Source organism: Lycorma delicatula, chromosome 6 (assembly GCF_047948215.1).
Source record: "Lycorma delicatula isolate Av1 chromosome 6, ASM4794821v1, whole genome shotgun sequence".
Classification (NCBI taxonomy): Eukaryota; Metazoa; Arthropoda; class Insecta; order Hemiptera; family Fulgoridae; genus Lycorma; species Lycorma delicatula.
This window is the reverse complement of record NC_134460.1, coordinates 142,577,672-142,598,071: the sequence shown is the minus strand read 5'-3', so window position 1 is coordinate 142,598,071 and position 20,400 is coordinate 142,577,672. Positions and strand designations below refer to the sequence as shown.

Below are 20,400 nucleotides of genomic sequence, written 5' to 3'. Positions count from 1 at the left end.
CACCTTTGGGCTATGAAGTGGTCTCTCGTGAAGGTGATGTGGGTTTCTTTCTGCCCAATACCGGCAATTCTGTTTGTTGACGAAGCCATTCAGATGAAAATGGGCTTCGTCACTCATTAACAAACACAAATTTTCATTTTCTTCAAATCTGGTAAGCATTTGTCGACAAAATTGTAATCGCTGCGTGAAATCTTGCTCGTTTAACTGCTGCACGGCGGCTATCTTGTAAGGATGGAAATGCAGGTCTGTATGCAGAATTCGTCTTACCGTACTTTTGCTCATTTGAAGCGCTGCTGAATGCCTCTGAATAGAGCGGCGTGGACCTCTAGCGATGGCTTCCCATTGAGAACTCGTTCGATGTTCTCCGGAGTGCTAGCAGTTCGTCGGGGACCCGGTGGTTTTTTCTTCAATATTGAACCACTTGTTCGAAGGTTGTTTACCCATAGCAATATTGTGTTACGAGAAGGGACACTTGCATTACGATGGATGTTAAACTGACGGCGGAAATCTCGCTGAGCAGCAGTTTCGGATTCGTCATTTCGCACAAAACTGTCATACGCGTACAGGCGTTGGTCTAGCGTCCACGGCTCCATCTCAACGACTAAAATGTAAATGCTATGAACAAAGGAAACGTCAGACCCCAGCCACGTCCCCCTCCCACCACGAACGCCCGAGTACAACCCACTTCAAAAACATCCGGTTCCCGTGAATGACTCTGTATAAAAAGCACACTTTCAAATTCATAGAACTATTCTTCTGAAGAATATTTATATCTAATTATCAGCATGTTACTTATGCTTATAATTATCAGCACCTTCTGATAGCATTGTTGTAAATGGTATCCATTAAACAAAGATGTTGGTAGAATTTCCTATTCAAAAAAGTATTTTAAATAGGATTTCCTAATATTAGAAATCTTAGGAAATCCCTTAAGAATGACATTAAAAAATATGTTCAATCTATCTTATATTTGTTAATTGTCACATTTATTTTTGTAATTTTATATTTTTCAAATCTAAGAATTTTATTTTTATGTTTTAAGATCTTGGGATTATGTGTAAAATTTTAATGTTGGGATTAGTGTCTTTGTGCATGTATGTCCTGTTTCTATGAGATGATTTGCAGAAGTTAATTCTTTTTTTTTTGTATTATCTAACCATTCTTTATATCTGTTGGAAAATGTGCATTGTCTATCTGATATAATATTTAGTGCAATTACTGCAATTTAATTTATATATTCTTGAGTTACTTAATTTATCAGTGTGTGTTTTACTAGTTTGCTGTATGATTTAGAGATCATTTGTTAAGCTCTGAAAAGCATTGTTCTTGTTTAACAATAAGCTCTTAAAGGTCTCTGGAAGAACAGTTTTGTTAATTTGAAAGCAACAATTTATAATATTTAACTATTTTTAAGTGTTATCACATTTCATCTTGTTATAAAATAAAATAAATCAATCCATTCAAAGAGAATTTACCATCTTACAAAACTCCCAAAAATGTAACATTATGGGCAACAGATATAAAATTATAGGGAATTTGAAAGCCTACGCCTGGCTTTACCAGACTATCTTCAGTTTTGACTCTTTTTAAGCTATCAGATAATAAAGGATAAGCTATTTCATGGACAATTAGCATTGGCTTTTTGGTACATTTCACTAAACTCAGAAACATGATACAATGTTGGACAGATTGCATTTGTGATTAAAGCACTCCACAAAAATAGTAATATTTTACAGCTGCACTGCAGTTATTTCAAAAACACTTTCATATCCATTAGAATAATACAGTACCGTCAGGTCATGCTATTAAAGATTAGGTACAGAATTTTGAAGAAACTGCTTCAATATACCTAAAAACTTAAGTATACCTTCAGTACATCTTAACCCTCTTAGAATAAAAAGGTAATGCACATACCCCTGAAAACAATCACTGTAAGAACTACATAACCCCTACAAACAGTCCTCCATTCACTTCAGTTTTTGTTGAACATCAAAGATAGATGTTTCAAATCATACATTCATATACAAATATGTTAATCTGTGATTGTAACAAACACTAATGATATATATCAACAACCATTGCCCAACAGTAAAATCATCTTATTTTCTGGAATAATTGACCTATACTTATTTAAAGAATGAATTATGTTATGTTTTCATTCCTTGGGAATCCTGTTACCATCACCTTAAAGCAATACATCCAAATAACTGAAATAGTTTTATTTCCTTAAATAGCTGAGAAGACTGAAATCAATCCTGGCATGTGGTTTTAACAAGATATCATGACCATTCACATAACCAGGCAATCAATGAATGCAGCTATACAATTGTTTTGAGACTGTAGTTCTTTAGGACACAGGGATATTCTTTAGCTCTCAAGATCATCATATCTCAATGCAAGCATTTTTTTCTTAAGCGGCTATTTGAAGAGTAAGATAATCAATGATCCAGTCCTATGAAACTTTGAAGAGCTCACAACAAAAGTTTATTACAAAGTTTCTAAAATTTTTTGTGAATATGTTGTTGTGTGATGAAAACCATTAAAAAAACTATTAAACTAACCTAACCCACCAAGTTGGTCTGATGATAAAAACATAGTCACAAATCACCTGATTTTTTAAGTTGAAGGTTCTGAAGTTCAAATCCTAATAATAATAAGTTACTTTTATTTGGATTTGTATAGCAGACAATGGATGCTAGTGTCCTTTGGTGGTTAAGCTTCAATTAACCACACATCTCTGGAATAGTTGACCTGAGTCTGAACAAAATTACACATCTTTTACTGTCATATGTTTACCCTCATACATTGGGCCATGGGGTTGCTTGTTGTCACAAGTTTAACAGATTGCAACAAAAACACATTAGGAATAAAAATAAAAAATTACATCTATTTATTACTATTGCATCTTACTTCTATTTGCATTCTATTTATTTATTTCATTTTTTTATAATAAATTACCTGTTGTAAGGAATCTCTGGTTAGGTTCTGCATGAAACCACATCACTTACCACTCAAATATCAGTAACACAATAATCAAAGGATCTTTAGCACAGGTCTAATAAGTATCCAGCAAAACCAATAGCAGTGAACATCACCAAAGAAAAAGGAAAAAGGGTATCAGAAAGCATTTAGTGAGAAAGGGGCAATTTATCTACAAACACTGCAAATCGAGGCTAATAATTCTACTGAAAAGAATGCTTTAAAACATTGGACATCCATCTTATCTGTAGTTATTTGGAAGATCAACGTATCGTTACCTGTGACTGAAGTAGCTAATTATTGATTAATGATTTTCCACTGTACAATTTAAAGATAGTATGTTACTACAGATAGTGTATCCCTTAGTTATTACAGGACCACCCAAAAACAGAAATAGGCTTCCTTAAATAAAGTCTTCACCCACTATTAGAAGATAACAATTAAATGTGAACTTTTAATTTACCTGAAAACCACATTAATCTGATTTTTATCTGTAATGAAATGTTTAAATGTACAGTTATGATTGACCCATTAAAAGATCTCTTGAATTTTTTTTTTTTACTCAACAATTATAATTACAATCGTCGTTTTTTCTGCGGAGCCATAAGTAAGTTTCCTGACAAAATCACATGAAAAGGGTCCTTAAGGAACCCCTAAAGTAAGTAATACATAATAAATAGTTGCAAGAAAACAAAGTGCAATATGAAATTTCAACCTCAGTCATAAATCACAAAACATTAATTTCAGCACCATATAGTCCACAAGAACAAACATTAATAACAAAGAATAAGAAGAAAAAAATAGAAAAAAGAAAACAAGAATAAAAATAAAGGGAAGTAACAAAAAAATTATATACAACACCACTAAACCTGATGGTGTTAGATTCCAAACTGTTATGCAGACCCTAAGTCAAATACATGGGCACGTCTCAACTGTCAAACGTACCTGCTGTTATCGAGCAGATTATTTTCAAACTGGTTTACATGATTCTCAAGCCTCTGCAGATATTTGTCACTCCACTACTGTACAATCTCACGAACTGACAGGAGCTCCAGATAATTGTGAATCTCATCATTCTATGTGAACCATGGTGCTTCAGCAATTACCCTCATTAATTTTGTTCTGGAATCATTGTATAATTTCCACATTACTAGTACTAGCTGTTCTCCACAATTTTACACCACATGTCCAGATTGGGCGCAGGATAGCCTTATAAATTAAGTTCTCGTTGGGTAACGTGAGGCCTGAGTTACTCCATAGCAGTCAATGAAGTTCCTTGTACCTTGCATTGTTCAGCTGTTTCCTCTTCAACCATATGTGACACTTCCAGGTCAAACGCTGATCCAGGTGAAATTCCAGGTAAATTCACAGTTTCTGTTTACGGAATCAAACACCATTGAAGTACACACCAGGACAATCCCCCTTTTTATATGGCAAATGTGACGTGCCTCAACTTACCTTGATTAACCTTAATCCTCCACTTTTTCTACCATGCGCAGACATGGTCTAGCGCCATTTTTAGGTCCTGCGAGGATAGGCCCAAGATCTTTGTAACAGCCAGGATAGCAGTGTCATCAGCAAACATGGCGACAATGCAATCATCCAGAGCTGGAATGTCCGCAGCGAATGTGGAATACAACTACATCCCACCCAATCTCAAAGAATCTTGGAAACTCGTCATTACATTTCACCTGAGTGAAACACCCCTCAAAATAATTTCACAAGACTAGAAAGTAGGGTTGAGGAAGTTGTAGCTTTAACTTGTAGAGCAAGCCAGGAATCCATACCTTATCAAAGGCCTGTTGGATTTCTTGAATTATTGTTAACACAAAACTTTATCATGTTAATAATTATCTTCAAATATTGATATAATGAAATTATTTACAAGGAGGGGATGAATGGAGTATTAGATATAGTCTGAATATTGTTAGAAGTTTTTCCTCTAACTTAGTAAAAAATTTTGAAAACAAAAAATTAAGAGAAGACAGTTTGAAAAATTTGTTATCATTTGTTAAAATTTGTTAATTTGTTTGTTATCATTTTTTCTTATATTTAGATTGTTACAGTGTGATGATATATAATATAGCCTGGTGTCATTTTTTTTTAATTTTAATATTCAAAGAATTTTCATATGAAAATTCAAGAAAATTATTTGGTAAACCTATAGTAAAAAATCTGATGTGGACACCACATGACTTCCTTGCAGGCCTATTAAATTACATATGCACATTTTTTTTTAAATGAAATGACAAAAAATTTTATTTCATTAATAATTTCAGATTTTTTTCATACTTTTTTTATTGTTATTGAATTATTATTTATCATAAAACATTTTTCTACAATCAGAGGTTAATAAATCATATTTAAATTTGAAAAAAAAAGTTAAAAAAAAAGATAAGGAGATGAAGTCTGATTTGAACCAATGTCATTATTTCAGCAGTTAAGAAAAAGTCTAAAAGCCAAATGTTTATGGTTTCTTGGCTTTTTTGAACATTTTTGGTTCAGTCGATTGCAGTCAAAAGGGGAGGTGCACAATTAGATATTACAACATTACAGAAAATGTCCTGAACTACAGAAAATGTTACTACTAGATGTTACAATACTAAATCCAAAATTTCAACATCCTATAGCTAATCGTTTTTGAGTTATGCAAGATACATATGTACACATATACATACTGCGTACAGACATCATGCTGAAACTAGTCAAAATGGATTCAGGGATGATCAAAATGGTTACTTCCATTGAAATCTGAAAACCAAAATTTTTCACGATCACAATACTTTCTTTACTTGGTACAAGGTTGTAAAAATTAGATATATTCTCATATCCAGATTGCTCATGTTCAACGGTAGTCTCTTTTACTTCATTTCTCTCCGTTCTGTTCTTTATTTTTTCAAGATGCAGGTTTCTCATGTTTATGTTTCTTGAAAATAATTTTTTCATACAGGTACAATAGTATTTTTGAATATATCTGTATTCAAATAAAGAAGTTGAATAAAGAACCATTTACAAAAAATAATTAAACCAACTTTAAAAAGAAAAGCATGCATTATCATTTTCTCTTTAAATTTTAACTTTTTATAATTTCTGTCAAATTGGCAATTATCAACATCTTGCCCTTAATATATGCTGTTGGTTTCTTTTTTTAATTTATTTTATTTCAACATAGTTTTACTTTCTTTTTTTTTTTTTATTTTTGTTTATAACTGGCTTTATTTATTTAATTTATTGGTTTAGTACTATGAAAGATCATTTACTACTAATATTAGTAGTAAAAACCTTTGTAGGTGTAGAACTATTTATTTCATGAATCATCATATGCAGCAAACAGATGGAGAAAGCTCCAATACTAAGACTTATTAGTTCTAATACTTATTGACAGAATATTACCCTGGTGTTCCTACTGAACTTTGTAACAAAGGTCTCTTGAATCCTTTTAGCACATAATTTTCCCCTTTTTTTTATTAATAAAAGTGGAAAAATCTTCTTTGGTGAAATTAACAATGCTGTTTTACTAGTGGTAGTTACAGTTTACTGATGGTGGGTTTTATTTATTTATTTTTTTTTGTTAATTAGGAAGAAATGAAGTAAAGTAGAAATTTTATTTTTAATTGATTAGTTTTCATTTTCTGAACTACTTTATGTGATATTTTGCCTAAATAAAATCTGAAATATAAATTTTGATATTTTATGTAAATAGTTTCATTTTCATCTCTGGATGTTGCATATCTTTCATGCACAAATTTATTTTTTCTGATCAGTGATGATAATTAATGAAAGCAGATAGATATCCTTAAAATCTTGGATCTGAAATATTTTTAAACATTCCAGTTCAGGCGGTGCAAACCTATTATCACATTCAGATCCTGGGAAACAAACCTTGTGAATGTTACTGTTTCAAGTACATATATAGCAATTGCAAATCTTTCTTAACCTGAAATTGCCCTTAACAATGTAAAAATCATCATTACATTACCTTAGACATCTATAGATAACTGACAAGAAATTTACTTAGTACTTTCTGAACATAAAGTTTACAATACCTATGAGAGTTTGTAGTTAAAATTAAACAAAACTATTTATCTTTAAATTCAGTAAAAATAAAAAAAAAATTGATATTAAATTTACATTTGATTTCAATAAAATATTATTTTTCAAATGCTGTTATTATCTTCTTTGTTGAAATTTGCACTGCTGTTTTTCATATTAGTTCCAGTTTAAGCTATCAATGATGGGATTATTTTTTTTAATTAGGAGAATTTTTATACATAGGATGCAATTGAGATTTGTTTTAAATTTGAAATGTGCTGCTTGTTATTACATCATTAAATTTATTTTTTGTGTATTTCATAATATTCAATTGTGTTAAGGTATGATCCTTTTATATTATATATATATATATATATATATATATATATATATATATATATATGTAGAAGAATATCTTGATTAGATACACTAACACAAACAATTAGATATATTTCTCAGTGGTGGAGTGATTATATCTCTGCCTTGCATCTCAAAAGTTGAGGTTCAAATCCCAGAAAAAAATAGCAGTTTTCATGCAGTGCAGAACTTCCATTTCATATTTTCATACACAAGCTTAAAGCTTACACTGTGAATTAATCAGCTACCCAAAAAAAAACCTACATATACACATTAAGAACTTTCTCTTACTGTATAGACTTAGGTTTTATTCATGTTATTTAAAATTCACTATTAATGAGAAACATTAATTTTCATTTAAATTAGGATTTAAAAAATTTAAAGATCTTTGGCTTTGGTCGGATTCACACTTGGCTCCTGATGATTCAGCGGCTCTGTACAGTTCACACACAGCTCCTTACAGATGCACTCAACTCCTGTGAGCATCACTCGGCTCTTTACATTTCACTCGGCTTCTGACGATTCAACAGCTCCATACAGTTCACACAGCTCCTTTTGAATGTACTCAGTTCCTGACAATTCAGTGGCTATGTACACAGTTCATAAGCAAGCTCCTCACTTCATTCAGTACTAGTCCTATTCCTGTCTTCAAAGATACTACTACAAGTCTCTAAGAACTCATCAAGTCTTATTTCAATCATTACATTTATTAATACAATAAACTGACATAAAGATTAGAAGTTATTAATGTTATACATATAAATGATATTTACAATTACAATAAAATAATTATAATCGCAAGAACTCAGACTTAATTTATTAAAAGAATCAGCACCACTTTTTGACATACGTAACACTTGAAAATTGACTTCAATTTATATATTTTTATCATTTAGCTTCCAAAGAAAGAAAACATTGAAATTATCTGCAGTGCATCGTCTACATTCATGAGATATAATACAGTGTATTATACTCATCTGTGAATTGATCCTCAAATGATTTGCAGATGTAGCCCACTTGACTTTGAGAAGAATAACAAAAACATACTTTCTACACAACCAATTATTAAAAACATTTACATATTCATCTTGTTCTCATTAACTAATATACTCATGATATATACTCATATGTCAAGTCTCTATTTGCTTCCTAGTCATGCAGAAATTCTTGGCAACAAATGAGTCCTTTTAACCACAAAGAAGCTTGCAAATAATTAAATTTTGTGGACTATTATTAATTCCAATTAGACGTGATTTGTGAAATTTAAGGCATCATGGCAGATTGATAGGTTGGTCATTACTGACAATCAGTTGTGACATATTAAAGATATTATCTTCGATAATATAAATATGAAAAAATGGATCAAATTATGCGACAAATTTGATAGAAAAAGAACATATTCCCAATGAAATGATAACATCCATGAAAATATTATGTTATGCAGAAAAAGGAAAACTTTAAATGTTCTAGAAAGCACGGAATTATTCCAGCTAAAATTAAAAGGGCAGTAGATAATTAATGAACAAATAAGCACTCAATCTGATGTAAGGATTGGTTTCAAGAAATTGAATAACCGTTAGAGCGGGAGAAGGAAAGCAGAAGAGTCTATGATATAACAAATGGTGAGTGGGACTAGCTTAACATCGCCATTTATTTGACCTTGCCAGCTCAGGAAAACTGAGCCTTAAAAGTAGTTTTGGAAGTAGAGGTACTCCAAATCGAGCAATAATGCTTGGAAGGGCAGAGAAACACTCCAATCATGATAATCCTAGGGGGAATATTAAATATTGCCGAAATAAATTTTTGTTCATTAAAATTTATGTATTATTAAAATTTAACTTAACTTTAAAACTTTTAAATTCTATTAAAAAGTAGTATCATCTGCTGTTATAATTAACCATTATACATTCCCAACATGTAAAAAAACTACAACCAGTATTCTTTAGCTTCAGTAATCAACGAAAACCAGTTTAATATATGAACCACTAGCTGTTGACATTAAACTAATTTCATTTCTTAATTTTTTTTAGGGGGAACTGTAATGTTACATGAAACACAGTTATCTACGACTTTTATGTTGTTTTAATTATATTTTCATCTATTATCTGAAAAATTAATTGATTATTGAAACATTTGCCACAAACATTTTATCAAATGCTGCAAAAATAAATATCGCAAAAATTTTACTCCACTCGTACTGACACTATCTATAGGTGTACGATAAAACTAGATTTCGTTCAGCGCAGCCTTAAGGCAAGAGATGATAGTAATCCATAAATGACACAATTAACACTTCTTCTGAACTGCTGTAATATTCCTCTATTCTAAAGCCAATTCAAGAGTAAATAGTATAAACTATTTTTTCGAAACTTTACTTACTATCTTTTTATTTATTTTAAGTTTTACTTTTATTTAAAAAAAAGAATAACCTTAATAAATTGTTTATTTTACTGACGAACTAATGCTACGATTTAATCGTGAATTTATTATAATTTTTTTAAAATTAAATGATGTATTATCGGTAATTTTTAACACATTTTTTAAGCGTGCATTTATTTTGTATTTGAATGTCAACATTTGACTCATTCATAGCAGACTGCGTATTATAAAAACATCCAATATGGCGCCTTTGGTAGATTTCTCTATTATGTTCGTTTTATTTTAAACAATTTTTGGTTAAGTTTTGTACAATTAAGTAATGGGTAATGCAGGTAGTGCAGCAGGACGTGATCGTCATAAAGCAGGTGAATTACAAGCTCCACATTCTCCAACAAAAGACGAACAGGCATTTGTTTTTGACAAGAAACCTAATTCAAAACTTGTTTTCCAGTCTTCCAACGAAGAAGAGGAACCCTATTTTACTAAGGGTCAATCACAGAGCAATGTAAGTAGTATATTAATAAAGGAGTTTACCTTGAAAATTTTTTACCACTAATGTGAATATTGTTCCGTCTTGATGAGTTTCTCTAATTGCCTGTATTTATTATATTCATTAATGTGCAAAGGTCAAATTTATTCGCTAATAGTAGTATATTTTATATTATGTTTATATTTTTTTGATTTATTAACTGAATTGTTCAAATAGTTTGCTTATCGGAAGTGACTTTTTTATCTTAATTGTTTCTATTTTTAGATTAAACTGATAATAGTTTAATGTGTAGTTATTCCATTTTTGTTAAAATATGCCTTCATTAAACAAGAGGAAATGTAGATCTACTAATTGTTTACCGTCCTTAAAGGTGAGATTTAGCTAACAGTTACATTATCAATTGCCGAGTAAATGGCATAAACTCTGATGTAAATTGAAAAAATATAATGGTCAATACAGTTCCCTTTTTGAATCGTTTGTATATTATGGGTTTTATTTTATTTATTTAATTTTTTATTAATTTGGTTGGCCTTTGATTTTTAATGTAATCCATATTTTACTACATTAAGCTGTTAGCAACTTATTCAATTAGTTTAATGCAGCTTTAAAAACGAGCTATCAAATAACTTAACAAAAAAACAGGTTACATGATGATTACTATATTTTTAGAAGTTATGTATTTAATGAGTTATATATTTTAGAATAACTTTTAAGAGTTCTTAGTGCTTCTAAGCTTTGATTAAGACCTATTGGAATCAAAGTGTTGTATGGTGTTAATTCTGACATTATTTAACTTTAAATTATGGATCAAAGGAATCGTGGAGCATCTTAAAAAATATAAAAAGCAATTGTTACAACCTGTTTCAGGTATTGAAAGAAACATTTTAGTTTTTGAAGAAGCTCAGCTTAAAATACCTTTGATGATTACAAGCCGTCTTATGATATTCATTAAGTTTTAGTGCTCCCATATCTTGTTTGTTTCCGAATCACTTTTTTTATCCTTCCAAAGGGTACTTACTCTTTTAAGGAAATGTCCTTACTATCTTACACGGTTTTCACTTTGTTTAATTCTGAAATAACCAATAAACTGTTCACTTGCATGAATTTGGAATGCATCTACAGACATCTTATGCGGGTATACAGGGGGCATCAAGAAACTTCATTATGGTCAGTGCATTTTTCATATGAATTGTAGTATAATTTACATCACATTCTTATTAGATATATCATTTTTCTTTACAGTTTTCACTCTTCCATTCATCCAGGTCAGTGTTAGCTTAGCTAGACATGTAGTAAGATCTCCCTGGTTGAATGAAATCTGAATTTCTAGGTAATTTTATTGAAATGAGCTCGTTTATTTCTTGACCTTCAATATTTATGGTCCGATCTGTTTGTATTCCCAGTTGTAAGTTTTTCTTATTTTTTAAATGAAGAGATGGATGTCAAGTAATTTCTTTTCTAGTTCTTATTTTTTTATGTGATTATCTTCTGGGTAATAGAGAACACATCTTTATTACAGTACACTGAAAACAAAAAAAAAATGTTTAATGTTTCTCTAAGTATGATACTATTTCTTGAATTGCTTTATTGTGTACAGTACAGATCTGTAAATACAGTTTTTCTATCACCCTTAGTTTTAAATAAATTACGCTTCAAAAAAAATGAAGGGAAAGTATAGTTGAAGTCTGTAAATTGTATAATTTTGCATGTCCATACCTATATTAGAATGATTTCGTTGATGCTTTTCTTTTATAAGTAGCCTCAGGCACATCTCAAATTAATATCCAACAGTAATCGGCTAGCATGTTAGTATTTCATTTCTCTTAATAGCGGCTTTCCATTACCGAAATGTCTTGGTGGAAACATTCACAGTGTTCATCACTTACATCTTTGAAGTTGTTCAGGAACAAAATCCAGATTTGAATGGAGGAAATGTATTTTCAAAGACTTATTATAACCCATAGTTCTCTATGAAGTAAGAAGTTGATTAACAATATCGTGGTAATTGTCAGATTTTTTTTACCGACAAAATTTTTGCAAACGTCTTTAAATGAAGCCCAAGCTGCACTTTCTACATTATTTAACATTTAGTTAAATGCATCATCTTTGACCAACTCAAAAATTCCTTCTTTAATTTTTCTTTACTTAAATTTGTAAATTTCTGCCTGATGTACAAAAATCCAGGACTATCCTTCTTCATTGTTTTTTACAGAATTTTTCATTAGTCCTAGCTTGATATAGAAAGGGGATAAAAATATTTTTTTGGGTTCAACTAAGGACTCGTGAATAATGTTTTTCCCATTTGGAGTTAAGTGTCTCATTTTTTTCTCTTTGGCAACATAATCCCTAGCTTGGCTGTGAGGTACAGGCCTGATTGCAAATTGCAATGAAGGATATTTTACGGTATGTTTAGATTTTTTAGAAAAAAAGACACTTTTTAAGCAAAAGTAACAATCTGTTCCATGAGTCTTTGGTTCACGACAAACCATAGGTACACCAAATGGCAAAGCCTTCCGTGTACCTTTCAGCCATCCTCTCAAACACACAGAACAATTAGTGCATACTAGATGAGGAGCCCATGCTTTATCCTGATCATCAATTTTACACTGTAAGTACAAATGATATGCATTTTTAATTAAAGGTGTAATATTTTGTCTATTTGATTTTACGGTAAACTCACCACATACATAACAAAAAGCATCCACATCACTTACACAATTTCGAGGCATTATGACACTATACTATTAAACTTAAGACAGCAATAAGACTGAACAAAATTAATTCATTCCTAAATCTAGTGTTTAATACAAACAACACAGCTGTTTTCAGCTACATGTTTTGATCTGCACAGACATGATTAATCTTGTCCATGAAGGCTCAGTATTAGGTATGATGTCATAATATGTGACTATGTTATGATTTAATTCTTTGTCTAGTATTGTTTATTTATAGCCTACAAATTATGTTAACAGAGTTAAACAATAAAAAATGAGCTAACAAAATACTATGTAGGAGCTTAAAATGCTGATGATATATTAAAAAGTGAAAAAATCCCTTAATTAAAATTTAAAAAATTTTCAAAAAGGGGGTGATAGAAAGATTTTGAGTTCATATTCGTTTTTAGCATCAAAAGACAGAAAATTAAAATCATGTATCGCATGTTAGGAAACAATAATTATGTAAATCAGTGTAATTGCATTAACATATAATAGCAATCATGGTAGAATCCTTTTCTTCATTTGTCCTCTTCATTAAATATACAGAAACGATAATTAAATGGTGAAAGTGCTGACTTCTTTGTACTCCTTCTTTAAGGATACAGTCCTTAAAACCTTTAAAGGTTAGTCCCATACACTGATCTTTCAAAAACGCTAAGTAGATTATTTTTGTAAATCACTCAGATCTAAAGTACAATATCTCTAAGAATAAGCTGTTACAAAGTGTACAATACAATTTCACATTCAAATCTTATTCCTAAATTAAGGAAAACCATCTGCAGACTAGTTTTTTACTGCAATTTTAGCTCTGTGTAAATTTTTTTTAGCTACATATATGTTATAGCTGTGCTACAACTTTTTAAAGAAATATCCATTACTTATTTTAATAATATAACTGTCTTATGTTTAAAATTGTTTTGCAGTTTACCCACCAAAATAAATAATTCCTCACCATTGTTAGTTTTGTTATCAGAAACTGAATGATACACTGGAATTTAGTTATTTAGTGTTTCTTTTATACGAATAAGCCAATTCACTACAGAGATATAAAAATTACAACGCATTTATGGCCAAACTACATTAGTACAGGGAGTGTAATACAAGGTCAATTGGTTAGGTAGAACATTAAAATCATCTATTTTATAACTTGTGTTCCATGAGGTCTGCGACGGAAGAAATCTCTTAGAAAATGTCCTGCTGCATCATATTTAAAAATGGATCATAATGGATAATTTATGAGGAAAATGTTTACATGATAAATATTTTCTGCATACTTAAGAAAAAAGGTATTTAAAATATCCATTCTTTTTACATACAGTTCAGAGGAGGGGAGACAGCTATAATGTAAAGGATTATTAACATCTTTTGATAGAATTTTTATTGTCACCTCAAGAAGAAAATGGATAATTTGTGAGGATAATGTTTGCATGATAAATTTTTTCTGCTTACTTAAGAAACATAGGTATTGAAAAGTACCCATTCTTTCTACATACAGTTCAGAGGAGGGGAAACAGCTATAATGCAAAGGATTATTAACAACAGCTTCTGATAGAATTTTTAATGTCACCTCAAGAAGGTGGTGACAAGACTTCTTTTCTTTTTTTCAAGAGGGGGTAAAGAAAAGGAAGGAGAAAATTGATCAGTCAAGGAAGGTTAAGAAGTCGCAAGACCAGATATGATATGACAAAAAAAACTGGACAAATTAGTGGTAAAGAGGATGTTCCAATCAGCAGAACATCATCACATGGTAACTAAACTAATGAATAGGTAACTAAAGTCTTCAATTCCTGAATAAGTTAATGAATAGACTAAAAATACTTATGAAATACCAACTGTTGATTATTCAGTATCACATTATGTATTTCTAGATGTAACAAAGTACATCTTTCTGTATTTTTTAAAAGAATATTGAAATCAGGATTTCTTTAAACCCATAGAAATAAAAACATTTCATTTAAAATGATTTTCGAGTTGCAAACAGTAAAGTAATTTAATTCTAGTCCATAGTTACTGATTTGTGTGGAGGTGTTATATAAAAAAAAAGGACAGAAGGACAAGAAACGGTTCTAGCACTACATAAATAAGTACAGTTCGTACAATGAAAGTAAAAGCTTGTTTTGGAGAAGGTCAAGACTCCATTACTACTGAATTTGAAAACATTTACACCTATCTAATAGGACAACAATAATATTCGTTGTACTTTTATTTATATACATTTAATTTATTACTGTTTTCATGTTTTGTAGTAATTCATTATTATGTAACTAATATTAATAATTCAATAAAGAAAGATTGCAAAAACAATTTTAATTTAGGTTTATTTTTAAACTAAAAAAAATCTAACTAGTACTTGAATGTATCCACCATATTATACTAAATTATATTACCCAACAATTACTATTGTGCAATTCTTTTTTATACAATATTTAGAATTTTTTAAATTGCCAAATTATTTTTTTTGTGATTGTTTTCATTTTTGATTATACTTTATTATTATTAACACTTACTTGAGATTTGCATTTTATGTCCAGTTCTGTGAAAGTTCACCAACGTCTCTGTCATCATTGGAACAGTCACTTTCACTATCACCGTCTAGATGTGTGATAAATTTACTCATCATTAGCAGTTCTGTCATCTTATACTCAGTTTCAACTTCTTTTACATGTTTGGAATATGGTTTCCAAACATCCTTATTCATTTCATTCAGTTTTCCTCAGCTAATTTTTTAATATCTGACATTAAAAATGTTGTATTATTATTACGAGCATATTTTTTCGAAGTCAACCATAACATGTCAATCGGATTTAAATCGAAATTATTAGATGGAAGTCACAGAATCTGATGCCTGTGTTTTTTATTAGTTTATCAAAATGGTAGGTAATTTTGAATTTCTGTGTGATTTAATTATGTCATACAACTGTGTTTTTAGCAACTGCCTTATTAAACAGAAAATTGTTGTTTTCTATCAATTAATCATGCCACTTTTTCTTTCATTTGAATATGGAGGCTTCTCTAGAAATGAATTGTGGTATGGCACATTATTGACAACTACTTATTGGGGGAGAAGACTAGGAATTAATTTTTCAGATGCCTTCTTCATGAAATTGTTGATGCTGCCATGATAGTTACTTTTTTGAACTCATTTTCCAAGTTAACATCATGTTCAGAATGAATCTCATTTCTCCTTTATCGTGGATTTTGATTAACTGATCACTTTTATTAATCAGTACTTTTACTCTTGCACTACTGTCATCTGACCATGATTTTGTCAGTGGGACATTAAAATATAAATTCATCCATATAAACAATCAAAAAATTTTCTTTTCTCCAATCTGTAATTTTTCTTAAATAATCTATCCTCCTACACTTGATGTTTTCTTTCTCAATCAGAAGTTTTGTAATATTATCAGTTTTATTCCACTTTAACCACACTCTTTTAAAATAGCTGCTAGTGTAGTTCTAGAACCTTTAAATTGGATACTCTTTAGAATTTCTTCACATAATTTATTAAATGTAAGCAGTTCATTATGTTTTGCATGAAACTCGATAACTGTTGTTCTTACACCTTGATCAAAACTGTCTGATCCACTAACTGGTGTTGAATGTTGTTTATAATTTTTTGGCGTGCTGAATGAGCACGACTGTGATTTAGATTTAAGAAGATACTGGTTTTCTTTTCAGAGTTTTTGAACTTGTGATCTTGAAATCCCTCAAGCTGTAGCAGTTCATTTTTCCTTTTTTTGAATTTGTATTAAATGTTTGTCATCTCTTTCTTTTTCCTGTTTAGCCTCCGGTAACTACCGTTTAGATAATACTTCAGAGGATGATATGTATGAGTGTAAATGAAGTGCAGTCTTGTACATTCTCAGTTCGACCATTCCTGAGATGTGTGGTTAATTGAAACCCAACCACCAAAGAACACCGGTATCCACGATCTAGCATTCAAATCCATGTAAAAATAACTGGCTTTACTAGGACTTGAACGCTGGAACTCTCGGCTTCCAAATCAGCTGATTTAGGAAGACGCGTTCACCACTAGACCAACCCGGTGGGTCAAATGTTTGTCATCTAGTTTTCCTAACTTTATAGCTTCTTTCTTCATAAAATTGAATACATTATTAACTATTCATGAGCTTGACTACGAGATTTTTTCTTAACTATGGATTTAGATTCTGCCATTGCAAAAAAAATTCACCAACAAAAATCATAAGAATTCATTAATACACACAAAACAATAACGTTAACCACCCACTCATTACAGCAGGAAACATTCATACTGAGCAGGACACACCAAGAATTAAACTAAATCATTATTGAAAATGAAAAGTAAACATTAGTATTGAATGTTAGTAAACAATGAAAAAAAAATTTCTCAGGCATTTTATAAAAACATATAAAATACTAAGCTTATTACTAAGTTTAATTAGCATATTATTAATAAATTATTGTGATGTGTAGGGTATAGGTCTATTATTTACAGCATACTAATACTCATTATAACAGCACATAGTTATAACTCAAATGAAATGTTTCGATAACCTTTATTCATATAAAGTGGTCATTCATTATGACTGATGAGATGAAGGAAGTGTAATAATTATCTAATAATGCAAGTATAAACTATTTGTTTTTCTGCCGTATATAGTAAGAAATATTTATAAATATGCTAAATATTTTTAAAGAAATTATTGTCTGAAATTAAACAAATTGATAATGAATTTTAATTGTGGAAAGAATTTTTGCTATTTATGAAAATAGTTAATTCATGCATTACAGAATATTTAGTTTTTGAATAAGCCTAATGTTGTGAGAAAAGAGTAATACAGGGTGTCCCATATAAAACGTAACCCAACCTTATATTGATAGGTATTGAAATAATAAAGAGGCATGTGTAAATGTAAATGTATAAATGTAATTTTTATTATTACCATCCATTACCTTACATTTAGAGTAAATGTTGGAAGTACCCGCCATCTTCTTGAATACAAGCTTCAATTCTTTTTACAGCTTTTCTTGCAACTTTTTTCAAAGTTTGTGGCTGGATATTTAATACAGCTTGTTCAATATTCACTTTCAATTGTTCAAGTGTTCGTGGTTTGTTGCTGTAGGCTTTTTCTTTGAGGTAACCCCATAGAAAAAAGTCCGCCGCAGTCAAACCTGGAGATCTTGGTGGCCACAAGCCTCGACCTATAACACTATTACCAAAGAATTCCTCAACGAAATCAGAAGTAAACCTGCGTAGTGCGATGTCGCACCATCATGTTGTAGCCAGCAGTGTCTGTTTTCCTCTTCCAAGAGTGCAATGAACTGAAATAAAATATCCTGATATCGTTCTGCATTAATAGTGTACTCGAAAAAAATAGGACCGATTATTTTCTTCCGTGTACCACACGCCCAACTTCTGCAGGTGTAATTGTTTTTCGTGATAAACATGGGGATTTTCAGCACTCCAAATTATACTGTTTTGGCTATTTACGTAGCCATCCAAATGAAACCGTGCTTCATCTGTGAAAAATAACGAATCCATAACATTAATTCCCTCGTGCAGAAATCAACGGAACCATTGACAATATTGTAGCCGTTTTTCTTTGTTGGGCTCAAGAAATTGATGAACCATTTGAATGCGATAAGGTCGTAATTATAATTGTTTGGTTGCCCGATGAACAGTTGATTTAGACAAATTAATTTCAGCAGACAAACGTCTGATCGATTTATTTGGCGAGGCGAGTATCGATCTTTGATTTCAGTGACTGTATCTGTATTCAACACTGACACAGATCTTTTGTGTTTTTTGTTATTAACAGAACCAGTCTCTCTAAATTTTGCAATTAACCTTAACACTTATGTTTTGTTAGGAGCTGGTTTATCTGGGTACTTATGGAGAAACAAATCTTGCACTGCAACCACTGATTTTGTACTGAAGTACGACTCGACGATGAAAACACGTTCATCTAGTGAAAACACCATCTTGTCTCTAGCAATACACTGAACGTTATGATTGCATTGTTGTTACTATCAGTAGTGTTGTACTGCGTCGCCGCGATGTTCAGATGTTAGATGAGTCCATTTCAGTAACGATTGAAATTTCATGGATGAGTGATTGATGGGTTGCGTTTTATATGGGACACCCTTTATAATGTTCTGGACAGCAACTGTCTTACCTCATGCAAGCAAGTTTTTATGTTCATGATACGTCCTATACCTACACTGATTTGTCTATTTGTTGCAGTTGTTTCATTTACCTTCTTCATGAATTTCAATTTAAAAATTTAGTTTTTCTCATTAAGGATCATTTTAATTGAATTTATTATAGAAATTGGCATTCACTTTCCTTGAACCATTATATCACTACAACTTATACACCTAAGAACATATACTGATAAATAAAATCCCCACTATCTTTGTGTAATGAAAAGAAAAGTAAAAGAGTAGAATATTAAAGCAACTTAGGGCAATGAAAATGGGATTTAAAAGGAAACACAATAAAATTGGTAAAGGAAGGCAAAAATTATTGCTTACAAAACAGATAATTGAGTGTACAGAATGGAACATAAAGGCAAGAGACTGATGAAATGAATGAAACCAAGTAATGAACAATTCCATTTATTCTAATTTTAAATTGTATGAATGTTGGTTCACCAAATAGATAACTGATCAATTCACTGGAAAATAAGTAATCATTCTGCTAAAAATGAATAAAAACTAAAAAGAGATATAGTTAGTGGCAATTAATTATTTTATGTTAATGTTACTTGAAGATATGCTTATTGTGTATAATACATTTAAATGAATTGTTGCACTTAAAAATATTCTATTTATAAAGCCATATATTAATTGTTAAAAGGACTTGTATCCTAAAATCATTAAAGGATGAAAATGAATAAAACAAAAATCTGTTTAGAAAAATTTTATAATATAGCCTATTTAATTAGAAATTTAAAAAATCCACTGTAACTATTTATAAAAAAAGTAAAATAGTTTTTCTTGATAATAAGAGTAATTTTATATTTAAAATAAATTACAATTGAATTGGAAAATAGATAAGAGTAAACACATAGTTGTCCTTCAGGGATTATTTAAAACTTGCTTGGGTTTTAATAATATATCATATGTCGTATATTTTAGTTTTCAGTAGGTTTTTTGTTTTTGCTAAATTAATAGATCTCAACGTTTTAACAGGAAAATGAATTTGGTGCGCCAAGGCAACGATCAGCTACAGTTTCTGAAGGAACGAAGGTTAATGAGAAAGCATTGCCCACTGTTTTCAAATGGGAAGGAGGAGGAAAAAATGTGCTGATTAGTGGAACGTTTTCTAATTGGAAAACTATACCCATGGTTAAAAGGTACATGTGTGATACAATAACTTTATAATGTTCTTCCTGGTTAATTTACAAATTGTTAATAAAGCTGTTTTTTTATACTAGCTACAAGAGGCCGGTAAGTTTC

The 20,400-nt window shown here is 30.6% G+C and overlaps 1 protein-coding gene across 1 annotated transcript in view; it reads left to right on the top strand.

The window, feature by feature from the left end:
- Nucleotides 1-9,960: 9,960 nt before the first annotated feature.
- Nucleotides 9,961-20,400, top strand: part of alc (5'-AMP-activated protein kinase subunit beta-1) — a 33,423-nt gene continuing 22,983 nt past the window's right edge. Inside the window, exons 1-2 of the mRNA XM_075368688.1 lie at nucleotides 9,961-10,252; nucleotides 20,134-20,297. Coding sequence (XP_075224803.1) covers nucleotides 10,067-10,252; nucleotides 20,134-20,297 — 350 coding nt within the window. The 5' untranslated portion in view covers nucleotides 9,961-10,066. The remainder of the gene's footprint in view (nucleotides 10,253-20,133; nucleotides 20,298-20,400) is intronic.